General features: G+C 35.9%; 1 protein-coding gene across 4 annotated transcripts in view; it reads right to left on the minus strand.

Annotated features, from left to right (window-relative positions):
• The window catches only part of CCSER1 (coiled-coil serine rich protein 1), a 721,106-nt gene that overhangs the window by 522,416 nt on the left and 174,385 nt on the right, over positions 1-24,305 (minus strand). For all 4 annotated transcript variants that reach the window (XM_032632164.1, XM_032632163.1, XM_032632162.1 and 1 more), the window contains exon 3: positions 23,275-23,459. In XM_032632164.1, the coding sequence (XP_032488055.1) occupies positions 23,275-23,459 (185 nt within the window). The remainder of the gene's footprint in view (positions 1-23,274; positions 23,460-24,305) is intronic.

The raw sequence follows: 24,305 nt of genomic DNA on the forward strand, positions 1-24,305 counted from the left end.
GACTTTGGGCAAGTTACTAAATGCTACTTACTGTTTCTGTGCTTCAGTTTCCTCCTATGTAAAAAATGTGAGCAATATTATTACCAAACTGCATAGGACTCGAATGAATTAAAGCGATCGTATAAACCAACAGAGTTACAGAAAATCAAAACAGAGGTTTAAATCAGTAAAGTCTGGAATACTAAAAGAGGGTTTCACAAGGGAAGGACCTGAATTAGACATTTAGTAGTAACTAGAATGGGGTAAGTAAAGAAGAAGGCATGAGATACTAATAGAGGATAACAAGATGCACCAAGTCCAAGAACTGGAACTGAGTGTGACATGTTTGAAGAACGATGAGAGAAGAGCTTCACAAGAGTATAATATGAAGATTGGCAGCATCATTTATTTCAGAGTATGAAAAGTTCACTGAAATGGTTTCAAATCCCACAACCAACTAAACTTTAAATAAGGAACTATCCTTTTCCAACTACATATTTGTGTGAGGCCTAATATTCTTACAAAACAACATATTGCAATAGACTGAAACCAGAAATAGATTGAGAGCCCAGCTGTCCCCTATTAAGCCAGGTAATAAACAGATTTGCAAATATGTAAAGCCATGGGCTTCCCTGGTGGTGCAGTGGTTTAGAGTCCGCCTGCCAATGCAAGGGACACAGGTTCGTGCCCCGGTCCGGAAGGATCCCACATGCCGCGGAGCGGCTGGGCCCACGAGCCATGGCCACGGAGCCTGCGCGTCCAGAGCCTGTGCTCCGCAAACGGGAGAGGCCACAATAGTGAGAAGCCCGCGTACCGCAAAAAAAAAAAAAAAAAAAAAATGTAAAGCCATGCCACTGTCTTCCTTAATTTTTTTTCAGTTTAGGAAATAGTTATTTTTCATAAAGTTGTTTTAGTTAACATATAAACAGTTCATTACTGTTATCTGAAAATGATAATATTTTCGAATGTCTGTTTCAATTACTAGTATGGTAAAAAATAATTGATATAACCCACATAAACAGAAGCCCTTTCAGGTCCTCAATAATTTTTAAGAATGTGAAGGGGTCCTAAAAAAATATTTAAAACCACTATATTAGCATATTTTTCAGCTCTTAATCTCTGTACCTCAGTTACCTCATTTGCAAAATGTGGATAAGGATAATGGGCTTCCTGAGAAGATTAAATTAGATATCATGACAGCTAAAGTGGTATACTCCCTAGAGCCCCACATCTGGGACTGACACATGCATTCCCCCAGCTGCTGTGTTTTGGCAACAAACCCCTTTCCAGGACCTGGCCTCAGCTCTCAGCCCTTGCTACTTAGCCCAAGGTGGGTCACAATATCTTCTCATGGCAGCCTGCATCTACTGGTCAATGTGAAAGTATGGAGAATGCTTCCCTTGTCTCAATTTGGGACAAATACAAAGGGCCTTCTCAGCTTGAAAGGTCACGGCTACAGATCAGTGCAATTTATTCTTCCGCCCTGTCCTGCTTTCTTCATCCTCCACCCCTCCCAGGCATAATCCGCGAAGGAGCCACTGGTCCACTGAAATAGCTAGAGGACAGACGTTCAGGCCTTACTGATTCTGATATAAGCAAGGTTAGTCACAGAGATGGGTTTTTTTGTGAAGGCCAGACAATATTATCTCAACACTAGATGGAAATGAAGGATCACGACATTTTCCAGGTAGATGGTCTTCCAGTAAAAGAGGTTTCAAGGCCCCCTTGTCTTTATTATTTGAACTTCTTGTCTTTCAGTTTAAAACTCTGAACAACCAGGGGAGTGATTTTATTTCCACATTGTAAAAACATTGCTCACAAATCTGGCTGCTGGCTTGGCTTCTAGGAGGCCCCTTGCTGATCAAGGCTGCTAGCCGCCATGGCTGAAACTCTGCTAAGGATGGAGATTTGAAGTGGGATTTGAGATCTTGAAATCAGCCCTCACTAAAAAGGTCCCCCTCTCACATATATACACAACAGACAACAGAAACTTAACTTGGCTGCTATCAGTTTGATTGACAAATACACGTATTTTAATTTAAACCCTATTTAATTTTCACAACTACTATGTGAAATAGGCATTGAAAACATAGGTTTTTCAGCTCAGAGTTGTGAAAATACAAGAGAGTTAAGTACCTTGCTATATCCAGATTTTCTGATTCCAAGTTCTATTTTCTTTTCACTTCATCTCATTTTCTGGGCCAAGTATGACTTGTATGACTCTTATGTCTTGTATTTTATAACATTATATCAAGAAACCATCTATTACATGTTCACGTTTGATTCTAGACTTGAAGCCACCCTATAGATGGCCCTTAATAAATATGAGTTCTTGCTGCTGATGAATGCAAAAAAGGGATTTTTTTACTGAAGGTATTTAAAATAAATCTTATACAAAAAATAAGAGCTCCCAAGTTCAGTTTTGTAAATGTGTGTTTTCACATATTGGATTTACATTAGCAAAGCGCACACATGCACACATCATCATCAGAAATGACTACTTTCATGACAATATGAGCAAAAGTAAACTTCTCTACTCAATACCTCGACTCAGAAACATAAATCTCAGACACATGTCCTCAAGGATAGGGACCAGGGTGTTATAAATTCTTCTTGCATGATGATAAGGGCAATCAGAAAATTTTTTTAAATTTTTTTGAAGTCTTAACCGGCTGTTCCTATTTTTACTTAAAACCAATATTTCAAATTAACCCTAAGAACAGATATGAAAACTGGTTGAGATTAAACAATATTCTATGAATGAAAGCACAGAATTGTTAGCTCAATTTGGTCACAAGTGTTTTTATTCATTTTATATTTTCTTATGAACCATGCAGAATCCTAGGTTTAGAATCTGAAATATCATTCTACACATCTGTCATCTTAAAGAGAAATCTTTAACCAAATCTATACAGCTAAAATAAATAATTCTTTTGTCTCTTTGGTCCCTTGTCAGTTAAGCTAATAGACAAAGTAATCATTCTGTGAAAATTTCCATGGTTGAGTCAAAATAAGAAATAATAAAGTAACTTTTCAACTTCAAGAAATTTCAGGGTCTAACATCCAAAAAAAATAAATTATCATTCTCTACTCTGTGCAGATTATATGTGATTTATGCTACTTGTGAATGGATATTACTTGTTTCAAAAGTTTTTTTCCTAAGAAAGACTATAAGTGCAATAGAGAAAATGGTGAGGCTTCTGAATATTGAAAGAATATGCAGGTTTTAAGCCTCCTTATTTTTTAAAAATGCCATAAATGTTTTTTAAGACACTTTAAATATCTGAAGGACTAGAAGTATATGTTGCATCAGAGAACTAGATACAAGCTAAAGGAAGGCAGAATTCAGTTCAATAGGAGAAAATTTTAATGACTGCAGCCATTTACTAAAAGTGCAAAGAGCTCTTTAGTGAGAATTTTTCATAGAAAGAATTGTAAACACAACATAATATTTCTCACATGAAAAGTGATTATGTAATCCATGATACATAATAAACTCCCAATAAATATAACTTGACAATTTCCCTATCCTTAAATATGAACTAATTTATTGACTACTGGGTTGGCCAAAAAGTTTGTTCAGTTTTAAGTAAAAATAAAAGACATTTTTTTTCATTTTCACCAAGAACTTTATTGAATGTATCTCATTTACTGAACGAACTTTTTGGCCAGCCCAATACCTGCTTTGATGATGGTTAAAAAAGAGGAAAAATGTTATGAAATGTTTATGAAAATTATAGGTGAAATAGTCATAAAAGGCCTATGTTTTTAGGCATCAGAAAAAATATGATCTGAATATCTCCTAATAATATTAAAACATAATTATGACCTGCAAGCTTATATGTAAATCACTGTCTCTTCCTTCTTTACAGACATGGTTGCTTATATTTCTCATTTCTAATCTACCCATCATAAATTAATTAGACTGGTGTCTAAGTTCACTCCCTGAACTGTTTTAGAAAGCAGTTTAGAAAATAAGTATGGCACTTCCCTTACTACCAAGTAAAAAGCTTATGTGACAGTTAATTTTTCTTTCTTAATCGTAAGACGTCACCTTGATTAGAAGAGAATCTTGTAATCAGCTCAGATAGATTGCATCTTTATCCCCTTGTTCCTTCATGTCTACTACATTTAGTAAAAAGATGCACTTTGAAGAAAGTATCTGATTCCAGAATGAACACTCAGAAAACAAAACAAAAAACAAAAACACTGCTAATCACAATGCAGTTGGAGTATCAATCCCTACACTTACAACCACCACTGCACATAATTAAGATTTTCTGTTTCTATAAACTCCTATTATCTTGTGTCACCTTTCACACTATCCTGAGTACAAGGTTATATGGACATCTTACAGGTTGAAAGTTTGGTTAGTGACTACAGAGAAAATGGCTTAGCTAGAAAAATGGGATGTTCATAAATTAGGCTGTGTGACTTCAGTAGCTAATAAATTATGATACTTTGTAGCTAAGTATAATTATATACTTTGTAATGTAAGAAAGGTAAACAAATTGTCGAGTTAAGAAAAATAGCCCAAATAGGTATAAATCAGTGTTCTTCTCCTAAGAATATCTTTATTGCTATGTTCCACAAGAGGCTTAATTGATAGGTTAGTAATTATTCAGTAATTATTCACTAATGGCAAAGTTTTTAACTACATAATTTCACAATTTTTAGAAAGAAAAAAAAGTAAAATGTAATACATAATTGAATAAATAAAATGAAACTTTGACTAAGTGCTGAGAGAATAGTTTTAATTTAGCAGCAGTGTCTCAACCAAATAGGAATATAAAAAGTTTACCTCAAATGTCAAGAAAAAGCAATATGCTATTTTGTTTTCAGACAATAAAAAAAAAACACTGCCATTTTTCCATGTAAGGTATTTATCATTATAACCTATAGCTACCTACTGAATTCATTTAAGTCATTTAAAATTAGGTGAACAATAATTCTAAAAAGCATATATTTTTACGCCACTATCTTGCTTACAACCATCAATGGTTCCCGAATTCCTACAAAATTCTTATTATCTTAATTCTTGACTCTCCCTGACCTAGCTGTTCCCTATCTTCCCTCCGTATCCACTGTATGATCTCAGTTCTTTTCCAACACTTCTGCCTTACAGGAAAGCTTCAGGCATTAATGCAATTACTCATGAATTGCTCCAGATCTAAACTGCTGTTCTCTTGAGTTCACCATGGGGCAATAGATGTGTTAAGAACCATTATCCAAAACTAAGAAACAGGGCCAGGGAGATGACTACATAATGAAGCATTATTTAAAATGCTCTCCCAAGAGTTACTGAATTCTGTAGATTATACCATTGTTTGATTTTGCTATTTACTACTAATCAGTGTTCATCGTTAGGGGAATGCAAATCAAAATCACAGTGAGGGCTTCCCTGGTGGCGCAGTGGTTGAGAGTCCGCCTGCCGATGCAGGGGACACGGGTTCGTGCCCCGGTCCGGGAAGATCCCACATGCCGCGGAGCGGCTGGGCCCGTGAGCCATGGCCACTGAGCCTGCACGTCCAGAGCCTGTGCCCTGCAGTGGGAGAGGCCACGGCAGTGAGAGAGGCCCGCGTCCCGCAAAAAAAAAAAAAATTATCTTTTTCAGCATGCAGACATAGAGAATGGATGTGAGGACACGGGGAGGGGGAAGGGTAAGCTGGGACGAAGTGAGAGAGTCGCATGGACTTATATACACTACGAAATGTAAAACAGATAGCTAGTGGGAAGCAGCCGCATAGCACAAGGGAGGTCAGCTCGGTGCTTTGTGACCACCTAGAGGGGTGGGATAGGGAGGGTGGGAGGGAGATGCAAGAGGGAGGAGATATGGGGATATAAGTATAGCCCATTCACTTTGTTATAAAGCACAAACTGGCACACCACTGTGAAGCAATTATACTCCAATAAAGATGTTTAAAAAAATTATACTTTTACAGCAACTACTCTTATTTGAAGACACTACCTACTCTATGAAACCTTTTGTTATCACTCTCTTTTGTGCCACTACTCTACTAACCTGCTAATAGTGCCTTAAAAGCATGTATAACATAATTACACATGTTTCTTTACTTCTCTCTTTTGCTACATCCTAAGACCTCTAGCAGCCTAGACCCTTTTGAGGTTTTTACTGAATATCCAGGGCTTAACACAATCTAGTACTTAAATGATAATTAATAAACATTAATTGAATAAATGAATGCAATAGTATGGATACATAAATTTCTTTTTCTTTTTTTTCTTTCCTTCAAAAGAGTAACTCAACCCAAAATAAAATTTAACACATATTTCAGTATAGGGTTTAACAGTAAACCATTCATGGTCAATTAGTTCCTCTTGAAATTATTAGGGGATAGGTAGATAACCTGAAATTCATAATACCAATGTAGAGTATAAAACTATTCAGTAAAACATTTCCAGTCCCAGAGCTGGAAGCTCTAGTCAGACACATACAGTACTTGCTATAAGGTAGCCCTCTTGCACCCAGTTTATCACCCAGTGTTAGCCTATTCAAGACCAGATATTCATTACGGAAGAGATGACAGAGCTATAAAATCAGTACTAAGTAACATAGAAAAAAATAATTTGGGGAGGAATCAATGGACACTAAAACTTCTGGGTAAAAAATGGTGGAAAACAATATTTACATAGCTTCAGATATTTTTCCAGAGATTACTTATTAATTAACAAGGGGAACTATAACAACTTTACAGTGGTGTAACCTAGTAAACGCCATCTTTACCAAGGGATCAAGTGTAACATCACCAGTAATGATACAAACTGACATCATATACTTCCTGATGTGACCCACTAAGAACACAAATATCACACATGTAGTTTTCCTTCCAAAAAATGCATAAGCTGAACCTAATAGTGAAATACCAGAGAAATATGAATTGGAGAACATTCTACAAAATAAGTGTCATGAGTGGTAATAGCATGTGCAATGAAGAATGGTGATGAACCGTCCCAGATTAAGAGGCTAAAGGTACCTGGGAGCTAAACGTAACACATGACTCTGGATTGGAGCCTGGATTTTTTAAAAAAGTGAAACAATTAGGAAAAACTGAATATGGATTTATGTTAAATAAGTCAACGTTGTCAAGGTTAACTTTCCTGATTTTGATACGTAATCTGTGATGTAAGAGAACATCCTTGTTCTTAGAAAATACACGCTGAAGTATTTAGGAATAAAGGGAAATGATGTGTAAAATAACTCTCACATGCTTCAGGGAAATAATATAAATGATGTGTGTGTCTATGTGTTACAGAGAAGAGGAAAGAGAGGAAAAAATGTGGTAAAACTTAATGACTGATGAAACTGTAAAGGATATAAGGCAGTTTTGGGTACAATTCTTCTAACTTTCCTATAAATATGAAATTATTATAAAATAAAAGTAAAATGTATTTAGTAAAATTAAAGTGGCATGTTATAACCAAGGTGATGCTGGTGTTGTATAGTCCCAAGGTAAATTTGGTTACCTTTTTTTTTTTTAAAGTACAAGATTCACATGAGGGAATAGTAAAAGAAGCAATACCTAGATTATCTGCTCTCTTGAATCTGATACCCAACGAAATTTTATTTTGAGTCATATTTTATTTTTGAGAAGGTAGTTGAAGCTAAGGAGAGGTAGACAAAAAGGGGTAGAAAGAAGAAAAGACAGAGGAAAACTGCTCATTCTACCCGTCTGAGTTCTACTTCCTACAAGTTCTGTTTTGTGGATACGGCAGGTTGTGGAAAGAGGTTATCTGAACAAAGATATGATAAAACCTTAAAAAGTAAAACAAAAACAAAAATTGTTTTACATTTCTTTAAATACGCAATGCCTAACCCAGTTTCCGCTCAAGATATATAGTCCACAACGTTCTTCACTAAAGAAATAATTTGGATTCATCTTACTTAAATCTTGGTGCTGCCCTGCCAATAATTAAAAGCTACTTGTAGTCCTCCTTTGGTATCTGCAGGGGATTGGTTCCAGGACCACCCCACCTTGGACACCTAAATTCACAGATGCTCAAGTCCCTTATATAAAATAGCATAGTATTTGCATATAACCTACCCAGATCCTCCCGTATACTTTAAATCATCTCTAGATTATGTATAATATCTAATACAATGTAAATACTATATAAATAATGGCCAGTGCCAAGCAAATTCAAGTCTTGCTCTTTGGAATATTCTGGAATTTTTAAAAATATTTTCGATTCACAGTTGGTTGAATCTGGAACCTGTGAATATGAGGGTCACTGTATACCCTCTCATTTCTATTTTTCTGAGTTGTTAGCAGGCTGCTTACTATTCGATACATTACTTAGACATGGAATAGTCATTCCAGAACCAGTAATTTCCTGCCTATTCTAGTTAGTGGTCCTTGTAAGGAATCTGTCTTTTTAGAATATAAGAATGCAATAACCCTCACAGGAAACCTAGACTTTCTTTTTTTAATATCATATAACTCAGCTGCCACAAGTAAAGAGACCTCCTCTTCTTGGCCACCATCCCCTTCAAACAGTGTGGAACACTTATCCAGGGCACATAGCTAGCACTGGGTTCAACTGAAAATTCACTTTGCTTTCCCATTAAGGCCACATAATAGAATCATCTTTTGAATTTTTCTTCAATTTGGGTTGCTGCTTTACCCTTAGCAATTCTACTGTGGTTTTCTTAATGTGATCCTATTTCAGTGAAAAAAAAAATTTTTTAATGAAGCTTTTATCCACTGCTTTAGTAAAATATGTTTGCTTATTGAACCAGAATAATTTGCTTTTTTATGGCAAGATGATTCTTATTTTTAAATGAATATAGGAATTTTTAGCAAAGTCATAGTGTCAAAACTCAGAAAACACTTTATGTTGTTTTAATAGAGCAAAAGCAATTTCTGTAAAAATCATTTGTATGGGTCAACAGTTCTGATTTCCTGAAAATTACCTAATGGTCTACTTATAACAACAAGGAGAGACTCACGAAAAGCTCAAGATGTTAGCTTCCTTTATGTTCAACCCCACTGCGCTGAATCAAAAACTACAAAACAAAACTATATACTGAACAACAGTGGCTATCTTTGAACTTCTTTAGTCAACAGACCTTACAGGCTTCCAGCTGCATAATAGTAAGTTCCCTTCAAGGAACTATAGTATCACTTTATAAAACTTAATAGTGTTCCAACTCTCTTTTGTCCTGGAGGATTTCCTAGAGAGATGAATGCTATTGGAAAAGAGCACGCATTAATAGTTCCTTTCTCTTATTCTAAATGTAAGCCCAGCATCTCTGATTAGTTCTTTTTTCTCAGCTATAGCAGCTTCCAGTAGACTGCTGGGTCAGGTTAAATCTTTAGGATCAGTGTACCCTGGCACCCACTCGACTCAGTGATAGTTTCCGTATACTTTTATTATCATTATTATTAAAAAATAAAAGAGAGAGAATCACTGTGATTCATGAACCATAGCTAGGTGGCTGATCTTTTCATCTGAAATCGCTATTTGTATTAATGTATCCACATTTCTTTGGAACATAAATCTACTGAAGGCAACAGCATGCTGAGATATACTGTCTCATCCCAACCAGCACCTAATACATCATATGAACTATGTGACAGCTGGTTACTCCCCTCCTCATTAAAATTCATGTAGCTCAAATATTCAAGCTGAATATCCTACTGGTAGATGTATTCTTCCAACAGAATGAAGAAAGACAAAAGCAAAAACTTGAGTGTGTCATAAAACTTTCTCTTACAAGTGTTTAGGGATCTTAAGTTATCTCAGGACAGACTAGTACTACTAGTAAATACACTATAGTTCAAAATTTATTTTTAAAGTAAAATAAATAAGGTACTCTATAATTCACTATTTTCTTCAACTTTATTTTTTGTTTTTGAAGTCATTGCCTATTATTATTTTGTATAAAATTAACTTAAGATTTAACAGAAGATACTTTTAAATAAGTAATTTATCAAGTTATTATGTGAGTGTTCACATAAATGTTCACAATGTTTAAACTTTTTATTTAAGAAAACAGAGAATGCAAATTAAATTTCTTTGTAAAAAGCCAAGGCACCTGCCTTAGGGCAGATGCTTTTTTCCTAATTTCATAATCAGGAAATAACTAGGTCAAGTAAACTTTCTAATTAAAGGGTAACATAAACATGGTAACATATGCAAATCTTAAGTGTACTTCTCAAATAGTTTTTTCCTAAGCAATATAAATTGATTTTGAAAAATGTATGAGTTTCTGGAAAATACACAAATGAGAAATTAGGTAAATAGCAGATTACCCTTATAAAGCACTAACATATAAATAACTTGAATATTTTAAGGATTATTTTTGTTGTGGCTTAAAGGAGCCAACTCAACTTCTTGTCACGATGAGATATACTTTAAAGGTGAGTTTGGCTCTTGAAATGTTTTCCTTTCTAAATGGCTACTGGAAAAGGTAATATTATTTAATTTCAGTTTCTGGCTTTAATCCATGTTATTAATAAATACATGTCATTTTCATCAATAGAGCACTTTAAAATTTATAAAGCCTTTTCACATAAAATATAGTATTTGATCCTTACAACAACTCTATAAGGTAGGTAGTATTATTAGGAGAAAAAAATGAGACTGGAATTTGGTGTCCTCTTAACAACTGCTTGCTCCTTTTATCACACCATACTTGCTTATTTAAGAAATTAAAGTCCTGCTTAACGGACACAAGAAGAACTCCTATTTTGAAAATTTGTCTATTTTGATCATGTTTCTGTGTTAGGAGAAATAGTTTGCCTTTGGTTCTTAAGCAATATGATTTTATTCCAGACAAGTTTTACAAAGAGAAAATAAAAAAGCATATTCTTATAAGATATTAAATATTAGAAGGCACTAAAGGCATTTGGGAAAAAAAGAAGTGTGAAAAAGCATGAAAATATTATAAAGTTGTTTAAGAATTTATTAATTTACTACATTTTTATTAAATTATTACTTTTCTTATAATTTGGGGAACTAAAGGTATTTTATAGATTTTCTTCCCTTCTGAAATCATGCTGAAAACTCCACCCTCCCCTTTGAGCACACACACTGCACACCACAAGTTCCTCTTGGTTCACAGCCAGCCTGAGGCACAATCCACAGGAAGCTCCAGAGGAGACAAACCAGAAACAGCAAGAGAGTAAGACAGAAGTGGGCTATGTCTGGTTCTCTGGTAGTTGCCAAGTGTCCTGGAAGGTCAAATATACACTGCTTGCACAAGGCACACAACTCCTGCCACTATCCGTCTTTTGCTCAACTTAAGCTGCTGTCAATTTGAAAACAAAACAAAACCAAAAAAAGCATAACTGTGGGCGATAGTAGTGAGGGTAGACTTAATTACTGCAACGTATTACACAGACTCTAATAGGGAGGTCCTAGTTTAAGTGATATATCAATAATTGCTACTTCTCCAATATGACTTTAGAAACAGAAGGGAAGGATTGAGAATCCCTGGAGTACCTTAAAAGGAGGCTGAAATACAAGTGTATAAAAACTGAAATACGATAGTAACATAGATGGAGGGAAAAAGGGAGAGAAGCCATGAACTATGAGGGTGAAAGGCAATTCTCTTCATATTTTTCCAGTTCCACTCCAAAGTTGCAGTCCTTGGATTTTCAACTACTTTCCTTATGCAAATAGCTTTTTTTTCACGAGCTCTTATTCTATTGCCATAAATCTAATACATTGTGCTTTTCAGTGCATATTGGCTTTGTCAGATTTCTGATATATTAGAGATTCCCAGCCTTTCCATTTGGAATCCACATGTCATTTCACCTACATCTTAAGTTTTCAGCTAGAACAGGTTTAAAAAAAAGGGGGGGGGGGTCAAGAGCCAAATGCCAAGTAATAGCTGTTTAGAGTATGAAAAAGCAGTTTGCAAAGGAGTCTGGAAGGAGAAAGGGAGAAGAACCAAAGGAGAGTTAACCCTGCAAAAGGAGAAGTGATAAGTATATAGAGTTCTCAACAGTGTGAAATGCTGAAGAGAAGTTGAGAAAGATGAAGATTGGAAAAAAAAGAATATGAAAACTGGCAAAATCACTAATGACTTTAGAAAAGCTCTCCATTGGGGTGGTTTCTGCCTACCAAGGCATATTTTTCAACATCTGGAGATATGTCCACTTGTCACAACTTGAGGGTTCTACTGGCATTTTATGGGTAGGGGTCAGGGATGCCATTAAACACCCCACAGTGCACAAGACAGCCCTCTCCCACCTCCCAACAAAGAACTATCCAGGACAAAATGTCAATCGTGTCCATGTTGAGAAACTATACATTACAAGAGCTAATAAAACATGAAAGTGAGGACTCTGTGGGCAGTGAGGAAATGCATTTGGCAAGAGAAGGCTATTCTTTTAGAAAAGTTTGCCTTGTAGTGGAAAAGAGAGACAGGGAGGAAAACTTCAGGAGCAAGCAGGATATAGAAAATGTTTAATTTTTGTTTATTTCCTTCAGGCTGGGAAACTCGGCAGTGTTGTAAACTGACAGCGGTGAAGAGATGGAGAAGAAACCAGAGAAGCAAACATAAGAGATGTACTGGTGATGACTGTTCTTAAGGTGGTAAGGAGTTGAAATCAGGAAGACGAGTAGAAACAACTGCTTTGAAAGAATACAGGGACACATATCTCTCTAAGATCAGAGGAAATGGGGGACTATGGGAAAAAGACCAAGAGTGGGTGGCAAGAACAGGACAGTGGGAGGAGAGTGTTCAAAGCTTACACTTGGTGCCTGAGATAAGCAACTGGCCTGTGATCCATTTTCTCTGAGACAGAGTTACAGGGAGTTTGCTTCCTGGGAAGATCTCCTTGTAAACACAGTAATGACTGACTGAATTAGCAAACAAACAAACCATAAAACTAAATGCTTTTTACTATAGGGGAGTTTAAGTGAGACTGCTTATGAAAAATAAAGCTGGAACTTAGAGATGTATGGGATATGACTCCCTGGAAAATGTCTGTGTATGCTATCTATAAATATTTTAATATATTAATATTATTTTTCAAATAATTTAACACTCAAGACAATCATTTATAATAATCTCACAAACCAAATCTCTAATAATCTCTAATAATCTCACAAATCTCTAATAATAGAATAACCCTAGGAGTATAAAGTAGAGATGTTTCATGAGGTCAAAGGGGAAAACTTCTAGTTATAAGATAAATAAGTTCTGAGGATGTAGTGCACAGCATGGTGACTATAATTAAAAAGAAAAACAATGAGATGTTTCATATTGATTGGATCTTTCTGTGTCAATGAGGTGACTATATACATTTAACAATGCAAACTTTATCCAACAATCTGGGCCAGTGCCCACCACATGCAGAAAGGAGCTGGGAAACTGGACGGTATTCCAAATCTCTCCCTGCTTCACTTGTGCCTCTTGACAACTGATAAAAGCTCTGATTCACGTTGAGTTTCTCTGACAAAAAAAATTCTTTGTGTTTCTCACTGACACATACACTAATCATTGGGTAGTGCTGAAGACAACTAGCCAAGTATTAAAATCATAATTCTGTAAGGAAATTACAAATGTATACAATAAAGAGCCTAAGAGATGGAACAAAAAAAGGTACTTGGGTTGTTTCCAGTTGAACGTAACAAGCTTAGAACAATAGAAGATATAAACAAAGGAGGAATTTCAGACCAAACTTTTAACACTAGAGTGAAATGATCACTGAATTAAATTATAAAAGTGATAAAATGACAGCTACTCTAAATTAGGAATGACTAAACAAAAACATCATCACATAGGAAAAGTGTGAAATGTATATGCATGATTCATTTGTAAATCACACTTTCTTATCCTGAATTGCAAATATGATGGTTTGTGAGATTATTATAAATGATTGTCTTGACTGTTAAATTATTTGAAAAATAATATTAATATATTAAAATATTTATATCTTTTCTATAAATTGACTGTAATGTAAAATATTAAACATAATTCTACTACAATAATATACTTCTTGACCTTGGAAGTCAAATTTTATTTGGCTTTTTCAATTTACTAAAATTAATGTAATATGTTGTATTTAAATTTCAAAATACTAGAATAACCCTAGGAAGAATAATTTTTTCTTTATTGTGTAACTAGAATAATTTAAAAACTTCAAATTCCAAAGACTATTCCCTCAGGAAAGATAGTTATTTTACTCAAGGTCAATTCTATGTTACAGACTGTGCAGTGTTCAGCTGGTCAGAGATTTGCCATGGATCCTGAATCAATAAATATTCTTTCTCACACTATGAAAGCTGTGTCAGCTCATGGGGTTACCTAAACAAGGCATAAAACAGTTTGCATCTTAAGAAAATTGAGATGAACTGAACCAATTAAAAATAAAACTGTCATCTTTGCATTCTAATCCCAAGAATAAAAGGTAAACAACCTTAATTTTCCAATTTCTTAATTTCAGAGGGGTATAAAATGTCTAACAGGTACCCTAGATATAGTGTGGTTAGAGAAAAAATCTTTAATTTTCTTCTACTATTGTCCATCTTAATTATTTCCTTGATAAATAATAATAAATAGAAATATGTACTGTTCTTAATGAAGCTTTTAATATATTCTAGCATTGCTATCATTACAATGTGATTGCTTATTGCTATAGCCTGAATGCTTGTATTCCCCCAAAATCCATATGTTTAAATTCTAATCCCCAAAGATGATGGTATTAGAAGGGGGGGGGCCTTTGGGAGGTGCTTAGGTCATGAGGGTGGACCCCTCATGAATGGGATTAGTGCCTGCATAAAAAAAGCTCCAGAGAGATCCCTAACCCCTCCCACCAGGTAGGACACAGCGAGAAGATGCTGGCTACAAATCAGGAACCATGCTGCCACCTTGACCTTGGACTTCCCATCCCCCAGAACTGTGAGAAATAAATTTCTGTCATTTATAAGCTATCCAGTCTGTGATATTTTGTTATAGCAGCCTGAACAAACTAAGACATTTATAGTAAATTTTAATAATGTAATCACAGAAGGAAAAATTAGGTGCTATGGACATTTTCATGCGAACTGTATGAAGAGAAATGGTAATGTCTAGGGTACTGCACTTATTTACTTACAACTTTTCTTAAAGTCATTTAAGATGAAGTGAGTTAACTCTCTGAATAAGCTATTCATAGCACTGTGCACCAAACATACAAATTGTGACAGCTTCTAAACAAAAATGACTCATCCCAAAAGCTAGAATGAAAAAAAATGAATGGAATATTTTATCCAATTCTTCTTTTTTAAAGGCAATTCTGAATCTATAAGTTGATAAGAAATGGAGTTGGGGTAGATAAAATACACAGGGGATTTTTAAATATCACCTTATAGACATATTTGACTCAGAACTTACTTTTTTTTAATGGGTCCTCCAATAATATCACAAACAATTGACTACTCTTGTCTTCTTTGTATGGCCAGTCCGTAAGTATTGTACTGATATGATCCTGGAAACCATTCTGTAAGTTCAATTATCCTAAAATGAATGATGCTTCTACTAGAACCATACCAAAGGTGGTATGGCCTTGATCAAGTACTTAGCATCAAAAACCAGTTTTATCAAACAATGCATCATAGAAACATCTGTACATTTGTATAATAAGTTAAAATGTCAAAAATGTGCATAAGGACACCACACATAGTGATTGTTCTAAAGGCCTTAATTCATGCCTATATCAACATATATCACAACCTAATCAGCAATTTTACCTTTAATTCACCCATATTTACTGTGCACCAGGCACTTTACGAAGTGCTATACAAAATGCTAATATATACAAAAGTTCTTCCATTTAAAAGACTGAATGAAGTCTAATAAACGAAGCATATTCAAATAACTAAGTGGTGAGTGCCATACACATGATACAACTTAGAAGAACATTGGTAGGAAAACTATCATTAGTAACTAGAAAAATCAATAAAGGCATTATGGATTAGGGCTATTAATCTAAAATTAATATACTACTTATCAACAAATGTAATTGCATGTCTAATGAGTGATACTTGTGATTTTCCTTCTTAAAATACATAAGGATTAAGGAGAATGATTTGTATGCCCCCATTTTCTTAAATATATTAATGACTTCCTTTTCTCATTAAATATCCTTGTAGCATGCAATGATATTAGCTTTAATTCCATTCACAATGTTACATCAAAAGCTGAGATCATTATTTTAACCCTCAAAAAGCCACTAACATTTTTACGTATTTGAAAGTCTTATTTAAGATTTCAAGATTCAGGGCTTCCCTGGTGGCGCAGTGGTTGAGAGTCCGCCTGTCGATGCAGGGGATACGGGTTCGTGCCCCAGTCCAGGAAGATCCCACATGCCGCGGAGCGGCTGGGCCCGTGAGCCATGGCCGCTGAGCCTGCGCGTCCGGAGCCTGTGCTCCGCAACTGGAGCGCCCACAACAGTAAGAGGCCCGCGTACCGCAAAAAAAAAAAAAAAAAAAAAAAAAAGATTTCAGGATTCAGAGGAGAAAATTCTTGAATCACATCTTATAATCATCATCTTTCACTTGCTCTTAATTTTGAGCTTGAACAACTTTCATGCCACAGAATGAAAGTGTGAAAGTGCATATACCAAACAAGCCCAGGAGAACTCTTTTGCATAGTGGATGGTAGAGGTGGGATGTTTTGAAGGTGATTCTTTAAACATTAATTTTGTACTTTCTTCTTTACTGTCGCAGTGCCTCCCAGGGTTCCTGCTCAGCACTAGCATCGTCCTCAATGTTAGAAATTAGCCAAAAACGCTAGGGAGTTATCTGTATAATTAATAGTGTCAATTGAGCATTTGAGATAAAGTATATGTAAATTAGGGATACAGGAGTTCATGTGCCCTTTTTTTTTTTTTTTTTTTTGCGGTACGCGGGCCTCTCACCGCTGCGGCCTCTCCCGCTGCGGCCTCTCCCGCTGCGGAGCACAGGCTCCGGACGCGCAGGCTCAGCGGCCATGGCTCACGGGCCCAGCCGCTCCGCGGCATGTGGGATCTTCCCGGACCGGGGCACGAACCCGCGTCCCCTGCATAGGCAGGCGGACTCTCAACCACTGTGCCACCAGGGATGCCCCATGTGCCCTTTTCTAATCCTTTTTTACTTTTGATAGCAATGGTCACAATCCAAATCACGCATGCCCCACCCATTCTGAATTTTAAGATGGTCAAAATGCTTAAATCTGGTGTATTGATAAGATTAGGTTAATATCTCCCAGTCTGGAACTCTAAAATCCTAAAGGGCTGTCTCTTTCATCTTTGCATCTTCAAAGTAGGTTCTAAATAAATATTTATTGAGAGAAATTGTGAATGAATTGATGAATGGACGAATGAATGAAGAAAACGCTAACACAGGAGAAAACAGCCCCAGAAGAAGAGTGGATGCATAGTTATGTGCTTGTCTATTTAGCATAGGGCTTAATTAGTCTTAATCAATTATTGTCCATAATATTTAAATTCTAGATTTCAACATATCAAAGAATTAAGATACAACATGAGACGCTGCTGATATGCAAGTAACTGGTTTTTTTTCTCAAATATAAATCTGGTCTGTTCTTCTAGCGAAGAAGTCCTACAGTTCATGTTTTTACTACGCTATTCACAGTTTCTACACAAAGGCAACAGGATGCCAAACCGCAAATGAGAGGAATTAAGCTGTCAGAGTAAAAGTGGCCATAAGTGAATTGTCAGAATCGCTCAGCACAGATAGTTCCGGGGAACTTTGTGGATGCATTTGCTAAGTAAGCTAAAGCTAACACAACTTTCCAAGCCAGCTTTTTAATGTAATAAAAACAAGCATTTCCAAATATAGTAATATTCCCAAACCGGGAGTCAAGTAAAGTTAATTTAGATATACATCTCAAGGCCTTTAAGTCAGGAAGAGAGCACGTCTCAAAGGAAAAAACTTGTGGTTAAAATGAATCCTTCAATGTCAAAGATGTTTTCCTCTTTCTGAAACACAATGACCAGCTCAGCGTGAGGCATCAAATCAAATGACTTTATGCCCATCAAATGCCTGGAGACAACAAGGAGGGAGGAGGTAAGCAGGAAATCTCAGTTAATTAAAAGAACTGAGATACAATAAACTATTAGGGAATATCAGAGTCATTAGTGCCCATGATACATATCTGGGTCTACATCATCCAGACACATGCAAGAGACTATTCCCTGGCCCCTTTTGTGGCAAGTTTGGGCCTGGTGATTAGATGTGCTCAGCAGGAAATGAAGTGAGTCTCTCACAGGTAAAGCATTTATTACTGGGGTACAGTCTCCAGAGATCTTTTACCACAGTGAAAGGCAGTGTTTTGCAACAGCTGCTGCTTCAACAGCCTGGATACAGAAGGAGGAGATACTGAATGGAACTCCAACACCTTCTGCAATGAACACATAGCCGGAGCGAGAAATAAATCTATATTATAAAGTCACTAAAATTTGGAGGCTGTTTGCTCTTATGTAGCCTGGCTCATCCTTCCTCATACACTCAGGCACTTTCCTTCCTCTAGTGATGCCAGGTGCTATATATTGTTTAACACATACAAATCTATCCTCAATTAATACTTTTTTTAGAGCGGGGTGATCTCATAAATATTTAGAGTTAGACTTCACTGTGTGAAGCTGCTGGAGAAACCAAGACAAATCCTTACATTTAATCACTTATACATCACAATCTGGAGGGAAAGTTCCTGGAAAGAAAGAGCCTACTTCTAGAAAAGTTGTTTTTAAATGTTTGGACCATCCTAAGGAAAGTATCAAGAAAGTTACTCAGAGGAAAAATTAAGGGAAGTCTTTATTTAAAGCAGTTTGAAGATATATAATAAATTTGAATGCTCATCAAATTGTTACATATGTATTTATTTCTTGAAATAAATTTAAGCAAAGTCCAATTTATTCTGAGCCACTGGTGTTCAAAGAGTTAATACATCCTGCCCTTTCCCTTTTATACTGAAATATCCCCAAAGTGTACAAAAACACTAGAATTGTGGTCTATCTCACCTATTAGGGAATATTTTTGGTCATTCACAGGAACCCTCTGCATCTTAATAAACAGAGACATACACCATTGGTAGAATTAAATCCTCATGACCTATATGAAATACTCTAGTTCCTTCTAAGTATAAATATCTTCTTTTGTGACAAAGTTCCTTTTTGGATGAGCTATCTCTCAGTAAAGACATTGATACCATTCATCAGCATATCAAGACATATTACCACATTTTAAATCCAGAATAAGTACTACATTTTGTTTATTTTTTGTATCCCTTACAGAGGGTTGTAGTCTAGACTTAGAGCAAGCATAGATTGCCTTAAATGTGTTAACTTCATTATACAGAAATAATGCAAGAAAAATGAAAAATTAATTTTAAATCTATTACTTTCCCCCCAAAGCATGTAGGATTTAAAGCTAGACAGTGAGTATCCAAATCTAAATCCTATTTCTGCCACTTACTATCTGTGTTTTTGGGCAAGTTGCTTATCTTCTTAGTGCCTTATTTTACTGTTTTGCAAAACGTGATCAGTAAAAGAATCACTCGGTTCATAATATTGTGAGGACTGAATGTGATAATATATGAGAAGCATTAAGAGTAGTCCCTTGGTTCAAATAAGTATTAAAAATACATGTTACTACTATTGCTCTAAAAGAAAAGAATAACTGAACCATGGATGCATTCTTAAACACACATATTCACCTGAATTATTTTGGAAGAGGAATATAGAAAATGTGTGCATCTTCTCACACATAAAGCTATCATTTCCTAAACATATGTCACTTGCTTCACATATAGCTAAAATTACCTAAAAATCCTAGCATTTCTTCCTTATATTGCTAAGAGCTAAATAATACATTGTATGCATGTTAAATTAACTATTACACTATAAATTAATTAAAGATCGAGATATTAGTTGCAAAGTCCTAAGGAAGAAAGTCATAAAGTAATTTCGATACATTTCGTGTGGAAATTCAAGGGTGTCAGTATTTATTTCAACAAGTTTTACCTGTGAATCCAGTGAACCTGTACAATAGTTTAACCAAGTTTCCGTCTAATCTCCATAGCGTTTCCCCTACCATGGCAATGGTGTAATCATGCCATCTAGTGGACGATCTATATCGCTGCAAGTATACTTTTTGAAAATTTATAAAAAGCCTCAAATAAATTAACAAAATCACATTTTTATATTTGACATTTAAAATTTTAAATCTTGAAAGTGTATCTGAGGAGAAGAATAACGATTTTGTGATGTTATGATGAGAATTATATAAACGTAGTATGAAAAACACGAGATATAAAAAGAATAAGTAAAAGGCCCAACTTTGGGCAAAAGTAATAAACAGGGCACACTTATTAATATAAATACCTCTTTAAAAAGGAATAATAGAAATTTGGTGAAAATAGATGTTTCATAATAATTCATTAGCCATAACTTTTAATGTTGTATCAATTGGAAATCTATTTTAACATGTTCTTATATTTAGACAAAAAAAATCAATTGCAACAATAATAATATAATATTTTCAATGCAAAGAACAGAAAGAAAGATGAAATATAATATAATGTAATATCTTTCTATATATGCAAATATAAATACACAGTCATTTTTTAGCATAAAAGAAGCAAGAAACCCATTATCGTTTGTTGTTCTGTAGATGATTTGTCCAAGATTAAAATCTGGCCAAGCCTGACCTAATGGCTAGAACCTCTAACTTCAAACACAATGGTTTTGCTATCACTCAGTGTTGCCTCAGTAACTTAAGGCTTCTTCTCATTGCAATTGTCAGAACTAGATGACCTAATGTTTCCATTTGAAACATAATTGTCTAAGATATATAGATATAAGTGATTTAGTTTCGAGCATTTTTCACATGTAAGTAGGTAGGTGGATAGATCCTTTTAAAGAAGCAGTGTTAAACACTAGAAAATCAAAGACACTACTGAAAAAGGACACGTGAGAAAGGGAGCAAACGGAATTCAAAAGGCAAGCCCACCCCAATATTTGTGAGGCCTGAGGCCTCACGGACCTCCTGGGCTGCAGTCCACTCACATCTTTCCCCACTCTGGCTGTATCCTACACTGTGAGGGAGCTAATACAAGTTACCTCTAAGACACCCCAGCTCACAAGTGCAAGCTCAGACCCCACCCTCCTCTACACACCCCATTTCCACCCTCATCTGCAGGCCTCCGCAATTTGAACCAGGAATCTGGAATCTCGGTCACCTGGAATGTGTTAAAGCTTTGCATGGGCATATCACCTTGACCCTCAAGGAGTCTCACCCTATGTGAAGTGGGAACTGTAGAAAGATTGGAAGAATAGGATCCACTAAAGCAGCAGTCCCCAACCTTTTCGGCACCAGGACCAGTTTCATGGAAGACAATTTCTCCATGGACCGGGGGGCAGGGTGATGGTTCCGGTCGTAACGCAAGCGATGGGGAGCGGCTGTAAATACAGACGAAGCTTCGCTCGCTGGCCCATCACTCACCTCCTGCTGTGCGGCCCAGTTCCTAACAGGCCACAGACCAGTACCAGTCCACGGCCCGGGGGTTGGGGACCCCTGCACTAAGGGGTCTAAGGGTGGTACTGGCATATGTGTGGTTGACAACAGGACATTTTTTAGGTGGCTAGAGATGGAGAAATGGTGTGAAATGATGTTGTCAGAGGTTGTCTTCATGATCAACATTTTTCTTAGACTGTATATCCCAGGGTCTTGCTCTAGGATGGAGAATGTCAAACCTTCCATGCAAGCAAGAAAGATAGGTTTTAAGGGTTGCTATCCTGGTGTGCTTCTATGTGTTATGACCCATGAGCATCTCAAGTGAAGACTTAACCTCTCTGACTTGTGATATCAACTATGCAAACCAATTTTTCCTTCAAAAGAAAGTCTCTTCAATAAGTGATGCTGGGAAAACAAGACAGCTACATGTAAAAGAATAAAATTAAAACATTCTCTAACACCATATACAAAAATAAAATCAAAATGGATTAAAGACCTAAATTTAACACCAGATACTGTAAAACTCCTAGGGGAAAACACAGGCAGAATGCTCTTTGACATAAATCGCAGCAATATTTTTTGGATCTGTCTCCTAGAACAATGGAAATAAAAGCAAAATTAAACAAATGGGACCTAATTAAACTTAAAAACTTTTGCACAGCAAAGGAAACCATAAACAAAACAAAAAGACAACCTACGGACTGGGAGAAAATATTTGCATATGATAATATCGACAAGGGATTAATTTCCAAAATATACAAACAGTTCATACAGCTTAATATTAAAAAAACCCAATCAAAAAATGGGCAGAAGACCTAAATAGGTATTTCTCCAAAGAAGATATACAGATGGCCAACAGGCACATGAAAAGATGCTCAATATTACTAATTACTAGAGAAATGCAAATCAAAACCACAATGAGGCACCTCACATCAGTCAGAATGGCCAGCATTAAAAAGTCTACAAATAACAAATGCTGGAGAGGGTATGGAGAAAAGGGAACCCTCCTACACTGTTAGTGGGAATATAAGTCAGTGCAGCCATTATGGAAAACAGTATGGAGGTTCTTCAGAAAACTGAAAACAGAATTACTACATGATCCAGCAATCTGACTCCTGGGCATATATCCAGAGAAAACTCTAATTCAAAAAGATACATGCACCCCAATGTTCATAGCAGCACAATTTAAAATAGCCAAGACATGGAAGCAACCTAAATATCCATCGATAGATGAGTGAATAAAAAAGATGTATATATATATATATACATATATATACACATACATATACATATATACACATGTGTATATATACACACATACATTACACAAAATGGGATATTACTCAGCCATAAAAAAAGAATGAAATAACGCCATTTGCAGCAAAATGGATGGATCTAGAGATTATCATATTAAGTGAAGCAAGTCAGATAGAGAAAAACAAATATCATATGGTATCACTTATATGTGGAATCTAAATAAATGATACAAATGAACTTATCTACAGGACAGAAATAGACTCACAGACATAGAAAACAAACTTATGGTTACCAAAGGGGACGGGGAGAAGATAAGTTAGGCATTTGGGATTAATGTGTACACACAACTATATATAAATCAGATAAGCAACAAGAACCTACTGTACAGCACAGGGAACTATATTCAATATCTTGTAATAACCTATAATGGAAAAGAATCTGAGAGAGTATATTTACTGAATCACCTTGCTGCACACCTGAAACTAATGCTTCAATTTGCAAGGAGCATGAACTTGCCAGTAATATATGGGATTATTTTATTATATGCAGGTATATGTATATACTTACCATGCTGTTCATTTTTGAAGATGATGAACCTGCTCTTTGCTTTCTTAGACTATTAACTTCTTCTACATTTCCATCTTTTGGTTTCAAAATCATCCTGCTACTCCCTGCAGTTCCTTCTGATGAGGATCGCAGTCGCCTCTCTATAAATCTTCCTTCACGGTATGGACTGAGGCTACTGGCAAGAACTATTTAAAAAATAAATAAATAAAAATTAATATAAATGCTTAAATGTAGTTTTTATAAATGTTCCACTGAAAGTAAATGGAAAACTCTTAGTGTCATTCAACAAGTCTCAATCACAGAAAACTTTCTGAATTAGTAGTGGTACTTTACTTAACTATGTAATCACTTTGAAGCCTCTAAAACTTTCTAGTCATCCTTGGCTTCCTCATACCTCACATAAATCATATAAGCAAATCCTGTCCTCATTACCTTCAACTGTATACAGAATGTGATCACTTCTCACCACCTCTCGCACTAACTTCTGGCACAAAGTCCATCAGGGCTTGCCTTGGTTACTACAATACTTCCTAATAGCCTCCTGCCCCTGCCTACTCCTACCTGCTTCTCCCCAACCAATACACAATCTATTTTCTACAAGGTAACCAGAATGATACACTTAAAACATAAGTGAGATTGATCACGATCGCTTCTCTAATACTAAAGCTGATGTGTTTCCAGCGGGCTACCAGGTTCCTCATGATATGACCCTACTCCAGACCCCCACACAGGGGGCTTCCCATTGCTCACCTCTTCATCTCTCTAACCTCATCTTCTACTGCCCACCAGCCCCTTGTTCACTCTGCTTACAGCATACTGGACTTCTTGCTGTTTCTACAACATTGCAGGCATACTCCAGCCCCAGAATCTTTACCCAATACCCTTTGCACTGATATACTCCTCCCAAATAGCTGTATGGCTTACTCCCTAATTTTTGTTAATATGTTACTTTGAGTAATACCCCATTCACTGTATGTAAAAATGGAAACTAAAAACAAAGAACTATGAGAAAGAGAAATTAAGAAACTCAT

The sequence above is a fragment of the Phocoena sinus genome, chromosome 5 (genome assembly GCF_008692025.1).
Source record: "Phocoena sinus isolate mPhoSin1 chromosome 5, mPhoSin1.pri, whole genome shotgun sequence".
NCBI classification, from domain to species: Eukaryota; Metazoa; Chordata; class Mammalia; order Artiodactyla; family Phocoenidae; genus Phocoena; species Phocoena sinus.